General features: G+C 37.8%; 2 protein-coding genes across 2 annotated transcripts in view; one reads left to right on the top strand and one right to left on the bottom strand.

The window, feature by feature from the left end:
* NOX4 (NADPH oxidase 4) overlaps positions 1-12,995 on the bottom strand; it is a 361,705-nt gene that overhangs the window by 141,754 nt on the left and 206,956 nt on the right. The gene's annotated exons all lie outside the window — the stretch shown is intronic.
* Positions 1-12,995, top strand: part of TYR (tyrosinase) — a 103,807-nt gene that overhangs the window by 81,121 nt on the left and 9,691 nt on the right. The window contains exon 4 of the mRNA XM_035009411.1: positions 11,933-12,114. Within this exon, the coding sequence (XP_034865302.1) occupies positions 11,933-12,114 (182 nt within the window). The remainder of the gene's footprint in view (positions 1-11,932; positions 12,115-12,995) is intronic.

Genomic DNA, 12,995 nt, shown 5'->3' with positions numbered 1-12,995 from the left:
AGGAGTTCTCCATCTGTGCAGGTAATCGATGTGTGGTGAACTCTCTGCTGTAACGTTCAGAAGCTGTAAAATCAATCATGACTGAGGGAAAGTAGTAAGGCTGCTAACATCACCTCGAAAGTTGATGCCTAGGGCCTAGAGACATGGTATTAAAAGCCCAATTTAGAATGCTGGAAACCACAGCGCCGTCTGGTGCTCATTGACAGCAATGCCGGGTCAGTGAAACGGTGCTTATGCTAATTATGCCCACCTTGAACTTGCTTTACTGTTCTTGCCGTAAATGATGACTTTTACTCCATGATACCTAAAGACAATTTTCCACATCAGATACAGGTCCTAGAACCTTGGCTAAAGTAAAACTACAGAAAATATATATATAAATGGTTTAAGTAGATTTCCTCCCAGAAGTTGCTTAAGGGAAGGACTCTGCCCTTTGAGACATTTTATCTTGCACTTTACCATACACTTCCTTTACTTGCCTGTGTGAGTAGATACTCAATAACTATTTGTAAATATATGTTTTTAAAAATATGTCTGTATATAATATATTCTCCTTCCCATGGGACAGATTCTAGAATAGTCACTTATCAAATATTTATTGGGTGCCAACTGCATACAGGCGCTACTTTACCTTTAATGGATATAGCAGTGAGTGGATTAAGCTTTCATTTCTCATACAAAATGCCACATATTTTTCCACTCACAAGCTCTTTCACAATATTTCTCTCTTCCTGGCTAAATGAGAAAGTGGGCGAATCATGCAGGTTCACTCTGTTTGCAAAACACGCAATCGGAAGCACTTGTTATGGAAAGAGCGCAGGGCAGCAAACCAGAGTTTGATTTCTGTTGCTCCGTTTATTAACTAAAGAATTGAAGGAAGTTACTTAAACTCCTGCTTTTGGTCTGTTTGCTCGGTTTGTGTGTGTTTTCATGCGAACACTGCAGTGACGTGATACCTTGCCAAGGCTAAGGATAGGTACTGCGGTGAGATTGTCTGGTTTTGAATCATTATTCTGCCCCCTGCCACTGTACTAACTGTGTAAACTTGAGTGCGAGTCTTATCCTCTTTGTGCTTCAGGTTTCTCCTCTGTAAAATAGGGATAATAATCAAACATTCGGGTGCCTGGGTGGCTCAGTCAGTTAAGCGTCTGCCCTTGGCTCAGGTCATGATCTCAGGGTCCTGGGATGGAGCGCAGCATCTGGCTCCTGGCTCAGGGGGGAGCCTGCTTCTCCCTCTGCCTCTGCCTCTCCCCCTGCTCATGCTCTCTCTCTCTGTATCTCTGTGTCTCAAATGAATAAATAAAATCTTTAAAAAAATAATCAAAAATTCCCCACAGGAATGTTTGGTGAATGAAATGAGTTCCTATGTGAGAAATACTTCCAGCAGCACCCGGCATATAATGTTGCATAAGCTAACTCTCATAACTGCTACTGTTACTAATACCTCTCTTGCAGTATTGTTGGAGAAATAATACAATGTATGTCAAAGTGCCCAGCATAGTACCACATATCTAACTACTTAATAAATGGGAATGATTACTGAATTGATTGTCACTATTTGAGGAGCCTCAGAAGCATCACTATAATGAAGAATAGTAGGAAGTAATGGAAAAGTTTATGTTAAATCAAGAGAAATTTCGTAAGGAATGGGGGCAGCATAGCTGTCTTAAGGAAAGTCATAGTTGTCTGCATATGTAGAAGTTGTCTTATTCATTATTGGTCCACTGATACATCATGATCTCCAGTAGATGGAAATTACATGTGTTGACTTATTATTACTTAATATAATATATAATAATACACATACCCACTGTAATCATATTTCTAAAATTCAAATTCAATCATGGTCACTCCTTATCTAAAGTACTTAGGTAGCAAATTAACTCTCAGGATCAATCCAAACTACACTCCCCTCCCCCTGTGCTGTGTATAAGCTGACCCGTCTCACCTTTCTGGTCTCGCTCCCTATTAATCCTCCACCACTCTACATTCTACTCCCACACACAAAAAAACATTTTCAGGTTTCAATTACATAGGTGCCCAGGCTCCCTGTGGGTCTCTGTTTTGAACGCAAAGCCTCCAGGATAGTCTACTCATCCAGTTTAAATACCATCCCTGCTGTGAAAACTTTCCTTGACTCCCAACCATTAGCTGCTCCTCTTGCAGTCCCATAGGTTTTATACACATGCTTCCAAGAGCATCATTGATCTTGATTTGGAATTTTATGGTATCTCTGTATCACAACATGGAGTAAGATCCATAGAGGATAAGGATCATTCTGATCCGTCCATGAAGTTTGACATGTAGTGGGTACAAGACAGAATATTTAATGAACAAATAAATGGGAAATTTAGTGAAGGGGGAAAAGGAAGCTGTATTATCACCGCTTCCCTGGGAAGAGCACTGAGAATCTGGAGGTCAATCAGTAATATCTATTGAAAGCCAAATGAAAAGCCTGCCCCATTTACACCAAACGTTGTCTGGGAGGGCTGGCCCTTTCAGATACTCCTCATGGACCACTCTGAGCAGCTATGGCCTGTGAGTGCAGCTGGGCTCGTTCAACTCGGGTGCAACTTCTGCCTAACACAGTGGTTCTCAGTCCTGGATGCATATTATAGTCACACGGGGAGATGGCAGCTTGCTTTTAATCCTCTCTCAAAACAGCTTGTGGCAGGGTGCCTTGCCACCTGATGACACCCCTACATGTTTATGGGAAAAGGAAAAATAAAACTCTGAAACTGCCTTTCATATACTTCTAGTTTTTTGGTTCTTTTTGGTTCATTATCACTGATATTTTGGTTCTTACTTGGAAATTCCTTCAAGTTTCATCATTAGCTTAAGTGATTTTAATCTGGTTTTCACTCCCTTACCCATTCCCCAAGGACTTGTCTGCCCTTTCCCCAATGAAGCTAAGAAGTTGTAGAGCATATATTTAAAATTATAGTCAGTTGAGGTTGGCCCTGGTTGAATTTCTTAGCTGTGGAGCAGGCTTATCATTTGCAGCTACTCATCCCTGACAATCTATGCTCTTAAAGTGTCCATTTCTTTTAAATGTGTTATTTTTCAGTAAAAATTTCCAAAATCTCCTTAAATGAGTTCTATCATTAGGCAGGTACATGAAGAAAAGGAGCTTCAGGGAACTGTTATTTCAAACCCAGAAAGAGGCTCCAAGTTTTTGCAGGGGTCTCAGCGTAAATAAGTTATGTATCTACTGCCTGGCTACTATCTTTGGGCCCCCAAATTCAGCTGTTGATTCATTTAATTATGCATTCATTAAACAACAGGGTTATGTCAATTCCCTGCTTAAAATCCTCCAAAGCCTTCTCATATATTTCAAAATAATTTTCAGACTTTTTACCTTTTTTTAATGTGTAAAAAGGCCCTATATAGTTTTGGTTTAGCCACATATACCCACATACATCCTTCCTTCCAGTCCTTTTGAACCACTTGCAGGGCCCCAAAGGCATACCTCCATTCTTCATGCTTGTGCTCTATTCTTTCCTGAACTGCCTTTCCCATTTAGTAATTTGCCCAGACTTGTGCTATTCATTTTTCAAGAGTTGGGTATGAGTGTCACCTAAAATGGGGTGTCTTACCCAACACCACCGTCATGGTTAATTTTATGTGTCAACTTGTCTAGGCCATGGTACCCAGGCATTTGGTCAAACATTATTCTAGATGTTTCTGTGAAGGTGTTTTTAAAGAGGATATTAATATTTAAATTGGTAGACTTTGAGGAAAGCATATTACCTTCCATAATGTGGGTAGACACCATTTAATCAGTTGAAGGCCTTCATAGGAAAAAACAGACCTCCCCAAGCAAGAATGAATTGTGCTAGTAGACTGCTTTTGGACATTAACTGTGTCTCTTGCTTCATCTCCAGCCTGCCTGCCTACCTGGCAGATTTTGGATTTGCAAAGTTTCTACAATTGTATGAGACTCGCTCTCTCTGGCTCTCTCTGTTACTCTATCTTCCTTTCTCTATATTTTTCTCTGTGTCTCTCTCTGCAAGCACAAACAAACACATACACACACACACACACACACCATTGGTTCTGTTTTTCTGGGGAACTCTAATACATCACCCATCCCCTTCTGAATCAGATGCTATCTCCTCTTTCTTTGTTCTCCCAAGATGTTAATGGCCCTGCTTCTCCCATGGCACTCATACCATGCCATGCTGAGTGACTGATCAGACTGCAACTTTCTTGAAGATTAGACAGTTTGCCATTTGACTTTATAGTCCCACCACCTAACCCAATAGTTATTACATGTTAGACACATGCTAACTGTGGTGGATCAATGAATAGCACTATCTACAGAGATATCCAACTCAAAACCATCAGCATCTCTTGGATTCCTCTTTTTCTCAGTTCCGTTATCTAACCACTAAATAAATGATATCTTAATATATTTAATTCACATTCTCTTTGAGAATTTAGTAAAAATTTGTGTACTCTCCCAAGAAAACTCTACAATTCCCGCTAAATTTCACATATCTTCGAACTATGTGAACCCAGCCCACTTGTTGGGTAGGCAGTATGAGGGACATTTAGAGAACAATGATCAATAAGACATCATTGTTCTCAGCAAGTTTCCCCATGCACTGTTAGAGAGTGACACATAATCAAATAATTACAATATGACAAATGTAATAATCAAAGGAGAGAAACATTAACTCTGATTGGTATTTTCATAGAAGTGGCATTTAACCAAAGCCTTGAAGAAGCAAAAGATGCAGTAGAAAATAAAAGTTTAAGGAAATCCTATGAAAGGAAAACTCAAAAACAAAGCAATTATAGTTTTAATATCAATAATAGCAATACTTACTCTATTCTATACATTATGCTAAGTGGTTTCACACATATTAACACACTTAATACTCACAAGAATCGCTTTAGGTAAGTACTATGATGTGTTAGTTTTGCTAGGGCCACCATAACAGAGTACTGCAGCCTGGATGAATTTGTTCCCCACCCTAGACTAGAATTTTGACTGAGTGGCTGTAGGTAACCCAAGCAGTGGGTCTCAGAGACAATGTGATGATCACTGCATCTGTCTTGGCCTTCCAGAAAGATGAAACCTGAGAAATATAATCTCAGATTCTCTTATCCTTTCATTGTCTCACTAATCTCATAGCTTCACTTATTAACACAGGCTGATGGCTTCTCCATTTATATTTCTGGGAGTAAATCTTGCTCTGAAATCCAGGCCCAAATATTTAGCTGCCCACCTGCCATCCCCATTGGAATGTTTCAAAATTATCTTCAAGCACACAGCACATCAAAAATCATAATATTAACATCCTTTCCTCATGCCATACTTCCTCTCCAGCTGTCTACATCTTTGGGAATAAAAAATATTTTGTTCTGCAGTATAAGTCAGAAAACCTGGAGTTTTCTATGACACTTCATCCTTCAGTTGTACTGCTTGGACAGTCACACACCATCTTTTTGCCTGGACCTTGTTTTCACAGTGATTTCTTCATTCCTTGCTCCCTGTAAGGGATAGTTCCCCACAACGCAATCTGTGCAATCCTTTAAAAATGATCATCATACCAATTATTTAAAAATGATCACCCACCACCCCAGAGACAGTGACTTCCTGATGCTCTTAGGAAAAAGTACAAATATTTCTCATGTGCCTTCTGCTGCACTTTGTGATGGTGGCCCCATTTACCTCTCTAGCCTGATCTCTATTTTCTCCCTGCTTTCCATAGACCTATCAGTCATTTAGTTCCTTGGACTTGCTATGTACTTCTCATCAAAAGCCCTTTGCAAACTCTTTTCGAGTCTTCAGAAATGTTCCTCCACCATTTCTCTAAATATGCCTTTTCAACTCGGTTTAATAGACTATCAGAGACTTTCCCAGAGGCTGCAGACTAAATGAAGTCTCCCTATTACATCTTACCTTGTTGCTTTCTTGCATAGTATTTACCAGTCTGTAATTATAGATTTATTTTTGAAATTACTGGTTAGTATCTGTCTCCACCCCTAGACTCTAAGTACCACAAGGACAGGAAACTTCACCAAAGGTAACTTGGGGAACTTTTTCTTGCACAAAGACAGTTTATTATAGATGCTTAGAATGCACATATTCATCTATTTCTCAGATGAATAAATGAATGAAAACTTTTTCTGTTAAAGAGGTGTATGTTACTATTTTGTTGTGGTGGTAGAGGAGGTACTAAAGCAAATCAACTTTTAAATAAATTAAGGCTTTCTTGTTTGTTGTTCTTTTTTTAAAAAAAAATAAACTCTTATTTAGAATAGTTTTCTAGTTACAAAAATGTTGCTAAGATAGAACCAAGTTCCCATATACCCCACATCTATTTCCCCTATTATTAGTGTCTTACATTAGTATGGAACATTTGTCACAATTAATGAAATAATACTGATCCATTATTAACCAAAGTCCATACTTTATTAAGATTACTTAGTAGTTATTTAATATCTTTTGCAGGATCCCAAGCAGGACACCTCATTACATTTAATCATCATCTCCCTTAGGCTCTTCTTGGCTGTGACAAGTTTTCAGACTTCCCTTGTTTTGGATGTCCTTGACAGTTTTAAGAAATACTGCTCAGATTTTTGTAGAAGGACTCTCTATTGGGATTTGCCTGATGTTTTTCTCATGTTTAGACTGGAGTTACGTGTTTTGGGTAGGAAGATGACAGAAGTAAGCACCATTCTCTTCACATCATTTCAAGGTTGCATGCTAGCAACACATATGATTATCGATGTTAATCTTGATCACCTGGCAGAGGTAGTATTGGTCAGTTTCTCAAACTGTTAAATGACTCCACCACTCTTCCCTAATGTACTCTTTGGAAGGAAGTCACTATGTGCAGAGTTATATACCACTTGCATTAAGTATTTGGAGCATCTACACAATTATTTGAAATTCTTCTGCATGGTAGACTTATGTATTCCCCCCATTTATTTATTTATTCATTAATTTATATCAGTAGTTTCTGTGGGTACCTCTGGTTGCTTTTATTGGAGAATATTTCTTCTGCTCTGTTCTGTAATTCCAATTACACGTTACCTCTTTTGAAATTATCCCACAGTTCTTGATTTTTCCCCCCATTCTTTCTTCGCTTTGCATTCTAGTTTGGGAAGTTTATCTCTCCAAGCTTACTGATTCTTTTCTAAGCTGCGTTGACTAATGAACCCATCAAAGGCATTCTTCATTTCTGCTACGGTGTTTTTGATTTCCAACATTTCCTTTGAGTCTTTCTTAGAGTCTTCCCACCAATCTGCTTCACTACCCATCTGTTCTTGCATGTCATTTACTTTTTCTGTGAGAGCCCTTAACATACTATTCACAACTGTTTAAATTCCCTGTCTGATAATTCCAATATCAATCTCATATCTGAGTTGGGGTTTACTTTGCTTTGATTGCTTTGTCTCTTCAGACTGTCCTTTTCTTGCCTTTTGGCATGCTATGTAATTTGTTATTGAAAGTCAGATATATTTTATGGAGTAGGAGGAACTGAGGTAGATAGGCCTTTAATGTAAGGATGTATGTTAATCCGGCAAGAATTTGAGCTGTGTTTAATGATTTTTGTAGCTGTAGGTGCTGGAGGCTTCAAATTTCCCTGGGTCTGTCTTAGTCTTCACTCTTGAATTTGGGCTTTCCTGTATACTAGTCCTCTGATACTGTCTGTCTTGTAGGTCTTTCAGTTGCAATCTCTGTCATTATACTGGAGCTCTGTTGATATCAAGGTGGAGTGGGGTGTTGTGTTCTAAAATATTCTGATTAAATGTCAGTCTTTTGCTTGGCTAATGTCTTGGGGCTGTGACTTTTATGACTGTTTCTCCAATGGTATAGCTTTTCTTTTCCTCTCCTTCCTACATTTTTGGTTACAGTATTTCCAATTTATTTCCTTGAAGCCCTGACCAATGTGGCCTATGTTTTATTTCCCCTTAAGTGAGACAGAAAAGCTGGAATCCCCTTCTCCCAGTTGGATAAGGCTCTGGAAAGTTATTTCCTCTGAATGAAAGAGGTTTGTTATAGAGAAGGTTGGGGACTTTCTTCATAATGGTACCTCTCTCCCTCCCTCTGACAGAGCCAAGAGAGGATCTTTCTCCAGTCTTCATCATGAAAACCTGGTAGAGTTCCTGGAGTTAAAATTCCCAAATGCATGGGAGTTTCCCTAACACTGTGGCTCCCAGGGGTTTCTCACTACCACTGTTAGTCCATATTCAATCTCCAACCGTTCATCAAAATGTTCAAGTATCTCTACCCATTTATGGATACAGCTATTTCTGTTCCTGAAGAGCAAGTCTCAGCTGTGTTCCCCTGGATGTACTTATCTCTGCAGTTTGGGAGGGGAGGGTGACTGTTTGTTCTGTGACCTCATGCTCTCATGGTCCAAGAAAAGTTGTTGATTTTCCATTAGTCTAGCCTTTTCTTCCTGTAAGGATGGAGTGTCCAGGGTTCTTACACATAAGACTTGAAACCAGATGTCTTGCAGTACTTTTATATATAAAACACATTCCTTCCTATTTGCATCTGCAATCATCTTTATGTTTTCCTAATTCCAGAAAACTGCCTAGATACAGATTATATAAATCTTTTGTAAGAAGATAAGTTCTTGCCAAAATATCAGTGTGATTATCTAAGTTAAGCATCAGTATTCTAATGTGAGTCATTTTAGACATGGTTTGATGAAATTAACTGAAGATGAGAACCACCAATGAAGAATTTAATCAAGATTAATACCTTCATTTTAAAAGGTTGATAAGGTGGGTGAGCACATTAATGGTTTTATCTATTAAATCTTTTGGTGCTAAGAATTGATGTCCTTGTCTTATCTAGGTAAAGAATTTTTGTTTCTTGGCAGAAAAAAAGATTATTTATAAGCAGAACTATAGTAGTAATTTTTCTCAATTGATGGAAGGCACAATTTTTGCCTCAAGCTCTTATCTGGTAGCTCATTTAGAAACAGTGGGCTGTTTCTAAATCAAAGTTTAATAGAGGTGGGGGGGAGACTAATTGTATCAGAGAGCCTCCTTCTCATTTAAAAATACAGATTTGCCAGTTGAAAAGCTGATAAATATTGTTTAAGCATGTTTAAATATTGTTTAAACATTAAATATTGCATATCTATAATACAATTTTAAAACATTATCTATACTACATTTAAAAACATTATCTATAATACAATTTTTTTTGTTAAAATATATGTAGTATTATTATGCAGATTTTATAAACTAGATATAACAGAAGTATGAAGCGATTATGTGAATTCTTTCTTCTCTCATTTCTGCTCATTTATATTTTCTGAACTGCATATAATGAACAAGTAATGCTTTTATGAAAAGAAAAACCTGCAGAAGTTAAAACAAAAAAACTAATTAATAAAATTTTAGGACTTGAATAGAATGTGGGACTTGTTAGGCCAGTTCCTAATTTCTGTAGTTGAGAAGGCACACACAGAAAAACCAATCTTTTTGAATTTTCTTTCTCATTCCTGCTGGTCAGAATCATAGTCCTTCTTAAAAAGATCCAGCTCAACGGGGTGCCTGGGTGGCTCAGTCAGTTAAGCATTCCAACTCTTGACTTCAGCTCAGGTCATGGATCTGAGGGTTGTGAGATCGAGCCCCGCGTTAGGCTCTACACTGGGCATGGAGTCTGCTTAAGATTCTCTCTCTCCCTCTCCCTCGGCTCCTCACACCCCCATCACTGCTTGCACTCTCCCTTTAAAAAATAAAAAACCTGAATGTTTGCCTAATTTTTTTTTTTTAAGATTTATTTATTTGAGACAGAGAGAATGAGAGAGAGTGGAGGGTCAGAGGGAGAAGCAGACTCCCTGCCGAGCAGGGAGCCCGATGCGGGACTCGATCCAGGGACTCCAGGATCATGACCTGAGCCGAAGGCAGTCGCTTAACCAACTGAGCCACCCAGGCGCCCCTGAATGTTTGCCTAATTAAAAAAAAAAAAAGAACCAGCTCAAATATACATGGCTTTGGCATTTCTGTAACAGTATGTCTCACTTCTCTCGCCAATTTTAACATTCTTCAAGGATAACATTAATAGTGAGGAGGGGGGAGAAGAGGAAGAAGGGGATGTGGATGATGATTGTTTCCACTTATATTTGTCAAGCACTTAAATATACATCTTACTTATATTATACTAATTAATCCAGAAATATTTTTCCCATTTCACAGGTGAAGAAAATGAAAATCAAACAGGTTAAGAAATTTTACAAAGTTCCCTTGTCACAACCCATGGAACTCAGGTTTTTATGCAGGCTCATATTTCTCCAAAATTTGACATATAATAAGTATTCAGTAAACATATTTAATAATTGAGCTATTTAGAGAGCATTTAATATTTATGGACCAGATTTTCAGTGCTTATCAGTGGCCTGCTGATCTCTCAATTAATTCACAATTAAAAGCCAACTTGAACCACAACTAATATTTGGAGTCCAGATTCTCTAAGCAAATAAAATTGTTTTCCATCATGGAAAAAATGATCACCATGCTGCCCTCCAGCATCATTGTTCTCTTCTTTACTGTACTTCAAAATGTTTTTTCAATTTTTATTTGTTTGTTTGTTTGAAGCATTATTATTTTCCTTTTTAGCAACATTGCTGGGACCATGCACTTACCTTTTATCTCCTGGAATAAATTTTATAGCTAAGTACCATAGCTTACTTATTTAGCACTTTCACAAATATTATCACGTAAGATCATCCCTTTGGAAACAGGGCAGATATTATTGCTTTCATTTAAGGATGAGGAGGCTAGATCTTCAAGAATTTCAGTGATTTGCTTATAGAGTCATACAGCTTTTAAAGCACAGAGCTAGGTCTCAAGGGGAGTTCTCTGACCTCAGATCTTATTCTTCCCTCTGTTGCATGGCCTAATAATACAAAGTCATTCTCTTTGTCACATTTTTTAGTGACACACTGTAAATTCTTCTATAGGTTGAGTATTCTTACTCAATCTTTTTGATCCCTTAATTGTTAAGCTTTTGTTCCAGTCAGAATTTTTAATTGTGCAGAACAGAGACTAACTCTGGCCAATTTATAGAAAAAGAATTTACTAACAAGAAATGGATAGTTCAGGAAATCATGGAGAAGCAGGTTCAGAAACAGGTAGGAACAAGGGAGGAAGAGGGTGGCAACCATGAGCTCTGCTAAAACCATGCTCTAGAACACCAGATATTTCCTTGCTGGTTCTTCTGGTCTTGCAATCCCTAAAAATTGGATATTGTTATTGCAACTGTCTTTTCCCATGACCAGAATAGTTTTCAATCATCCTTTCTTCTGTGTGTCACTATCTTCTGTTTCAAAGGCTTCATGGGTGTGTCCGATTGACTGAGTATGGATCATAATGGTCATACTCTAATTTCAGGGGAATTTGGGAAACCAGTCCAAGTACTTTTAGTCTCCATTATGGGAGGTGAGCTCTTTCTCTCTCCAAGTTTCATTAAGCATACTCTTCACTAAATATGGCAAGATGGTTGAAATAATTGAAAGTCCCCCTACCATGACCCCCAAAATGACCAAACTCCAGTACTGATTCCAACCTAGTTTTATGTGTTCTCTCTTTGGGTTAACTTTCTTTGAGATAAGAAACATATTTAATTTACAACTTTGACCCAGTTGTCACTCAACCAATAATTACTCTTGCTTTGCAGCTTTCTGAAAGGTCTAAACTTGTCATGTAAGATTCACTTACTTAAGAAATTCCCCTTCCAAAGTTATCCTCCCATATTTCTTTCAAATGAGTAAGCTTCATCAGGGCCTGACAGTATGAACTAGTGCTTTACAAAATATTTTCAAAGCATGAAAAATATATTTGGCATCTTTCCATATCTTGGGATTTTAAGATATGCCTTGTTATTTTACTTTAAGAATTCTAAATATTTTATAAATAACATGTCTCTGAGTCTGAATAATCCTTTCCTCTACAGTATTTTTGAACAGTGGCTCCGAAGGCACCATCCTCTTCAAGAAGTTTATCCAGAAGCCAATGCACCCATTGGACACAACCGGGAATCCTACATGGTTCCTTTTATACCTCTGTACAGAAATGGTGATTTTTTTATTTCATCCAGAGATCTGGGCTATGACTATAGCAACCTACAAGAATCAGGTAAAGTTTAATTTCTTTCATATGAATTAGTGAATCTAGTGTGACCAACTTCTTTTGAGAGAGTACCTAACCTTATGTATTTATGTTATCCCCAAAGCCTTTAAATTGGGAAAGCACATTACAACTCTTAATTTATCACTAATTTATTATTACACGAACGAAGTTGCAAGGATCTTTAAATTCACATCCATTCTGCATAATATAGGGCATTTCGTATATGGAACCATGGAAAGAACACTAGAATTAAAATCAGAAAGGAAAAAATGAGTTTAAGACATGACTCTATCAGCTGACTGTTAAGTGACTTGGAAATTTTGCTTCAATCCCATGCATCTCAGTTTTTTAACCTGAAGTATTGGGATCAGAATACCACAGAGAGATATTGTGATAATTTTTTTAAAAGACTTTATTTGAGAATGAGAGAGAGTATGAGCTGGGGGAGAGGCAGATGGAGAGGGAGAGGCAGACTCCCCGCTGAGCCAGAAGCCCGATGCGGGCCTCTATTCCAGGACCCTGGGATCATGACCTGAGTGGAAGGCAGACGCTTAGCCGACTGCCATCCAGGCTCCCTGAGATATTGTGATAATTAAATGAATATGATGTATTAAAGAGTCCAGTATGGTGTGGTACAAGATAGATATCCAGCACGTTTAGAGTCATCTTTGGGAACTTTCTCCTAGGGTTACCAAGAAAATGTGGATATTTTTATTTTAAGTCCAATTAATAATAATAATAAACAAGAAGAAGGAGTAGAAGAAAGAATGAACTATTATGATAATTTTTATGACTATGATTAAGGTAATAGTATAAAACTCTAAGTTTATAATTCTAACTGGGCTTTAAATAATCTTCCTGAGTAGAAATATGTCAATATCTTCTTA

Source organism: Mirounga leonina, unplaced genomic scaffold (genome assembly GCF_011800145.1).
Source record: "Mirounga leonina isolate KUSES-001 unplaced genomic scaffold, KU_Mleo_1.0 Mir_153, whole genome shotgun sequence".
NCBI classification, from domain to species: domain Eukaryota; kingdom Metazoa; phylum Chordata; class Mammalia; order Carnivora; family Phocidae; genus Mirounga; species Mirounga leonina.
This window is presented reverse-complemented; position numbering and strand designations above follow the sequence as displayed.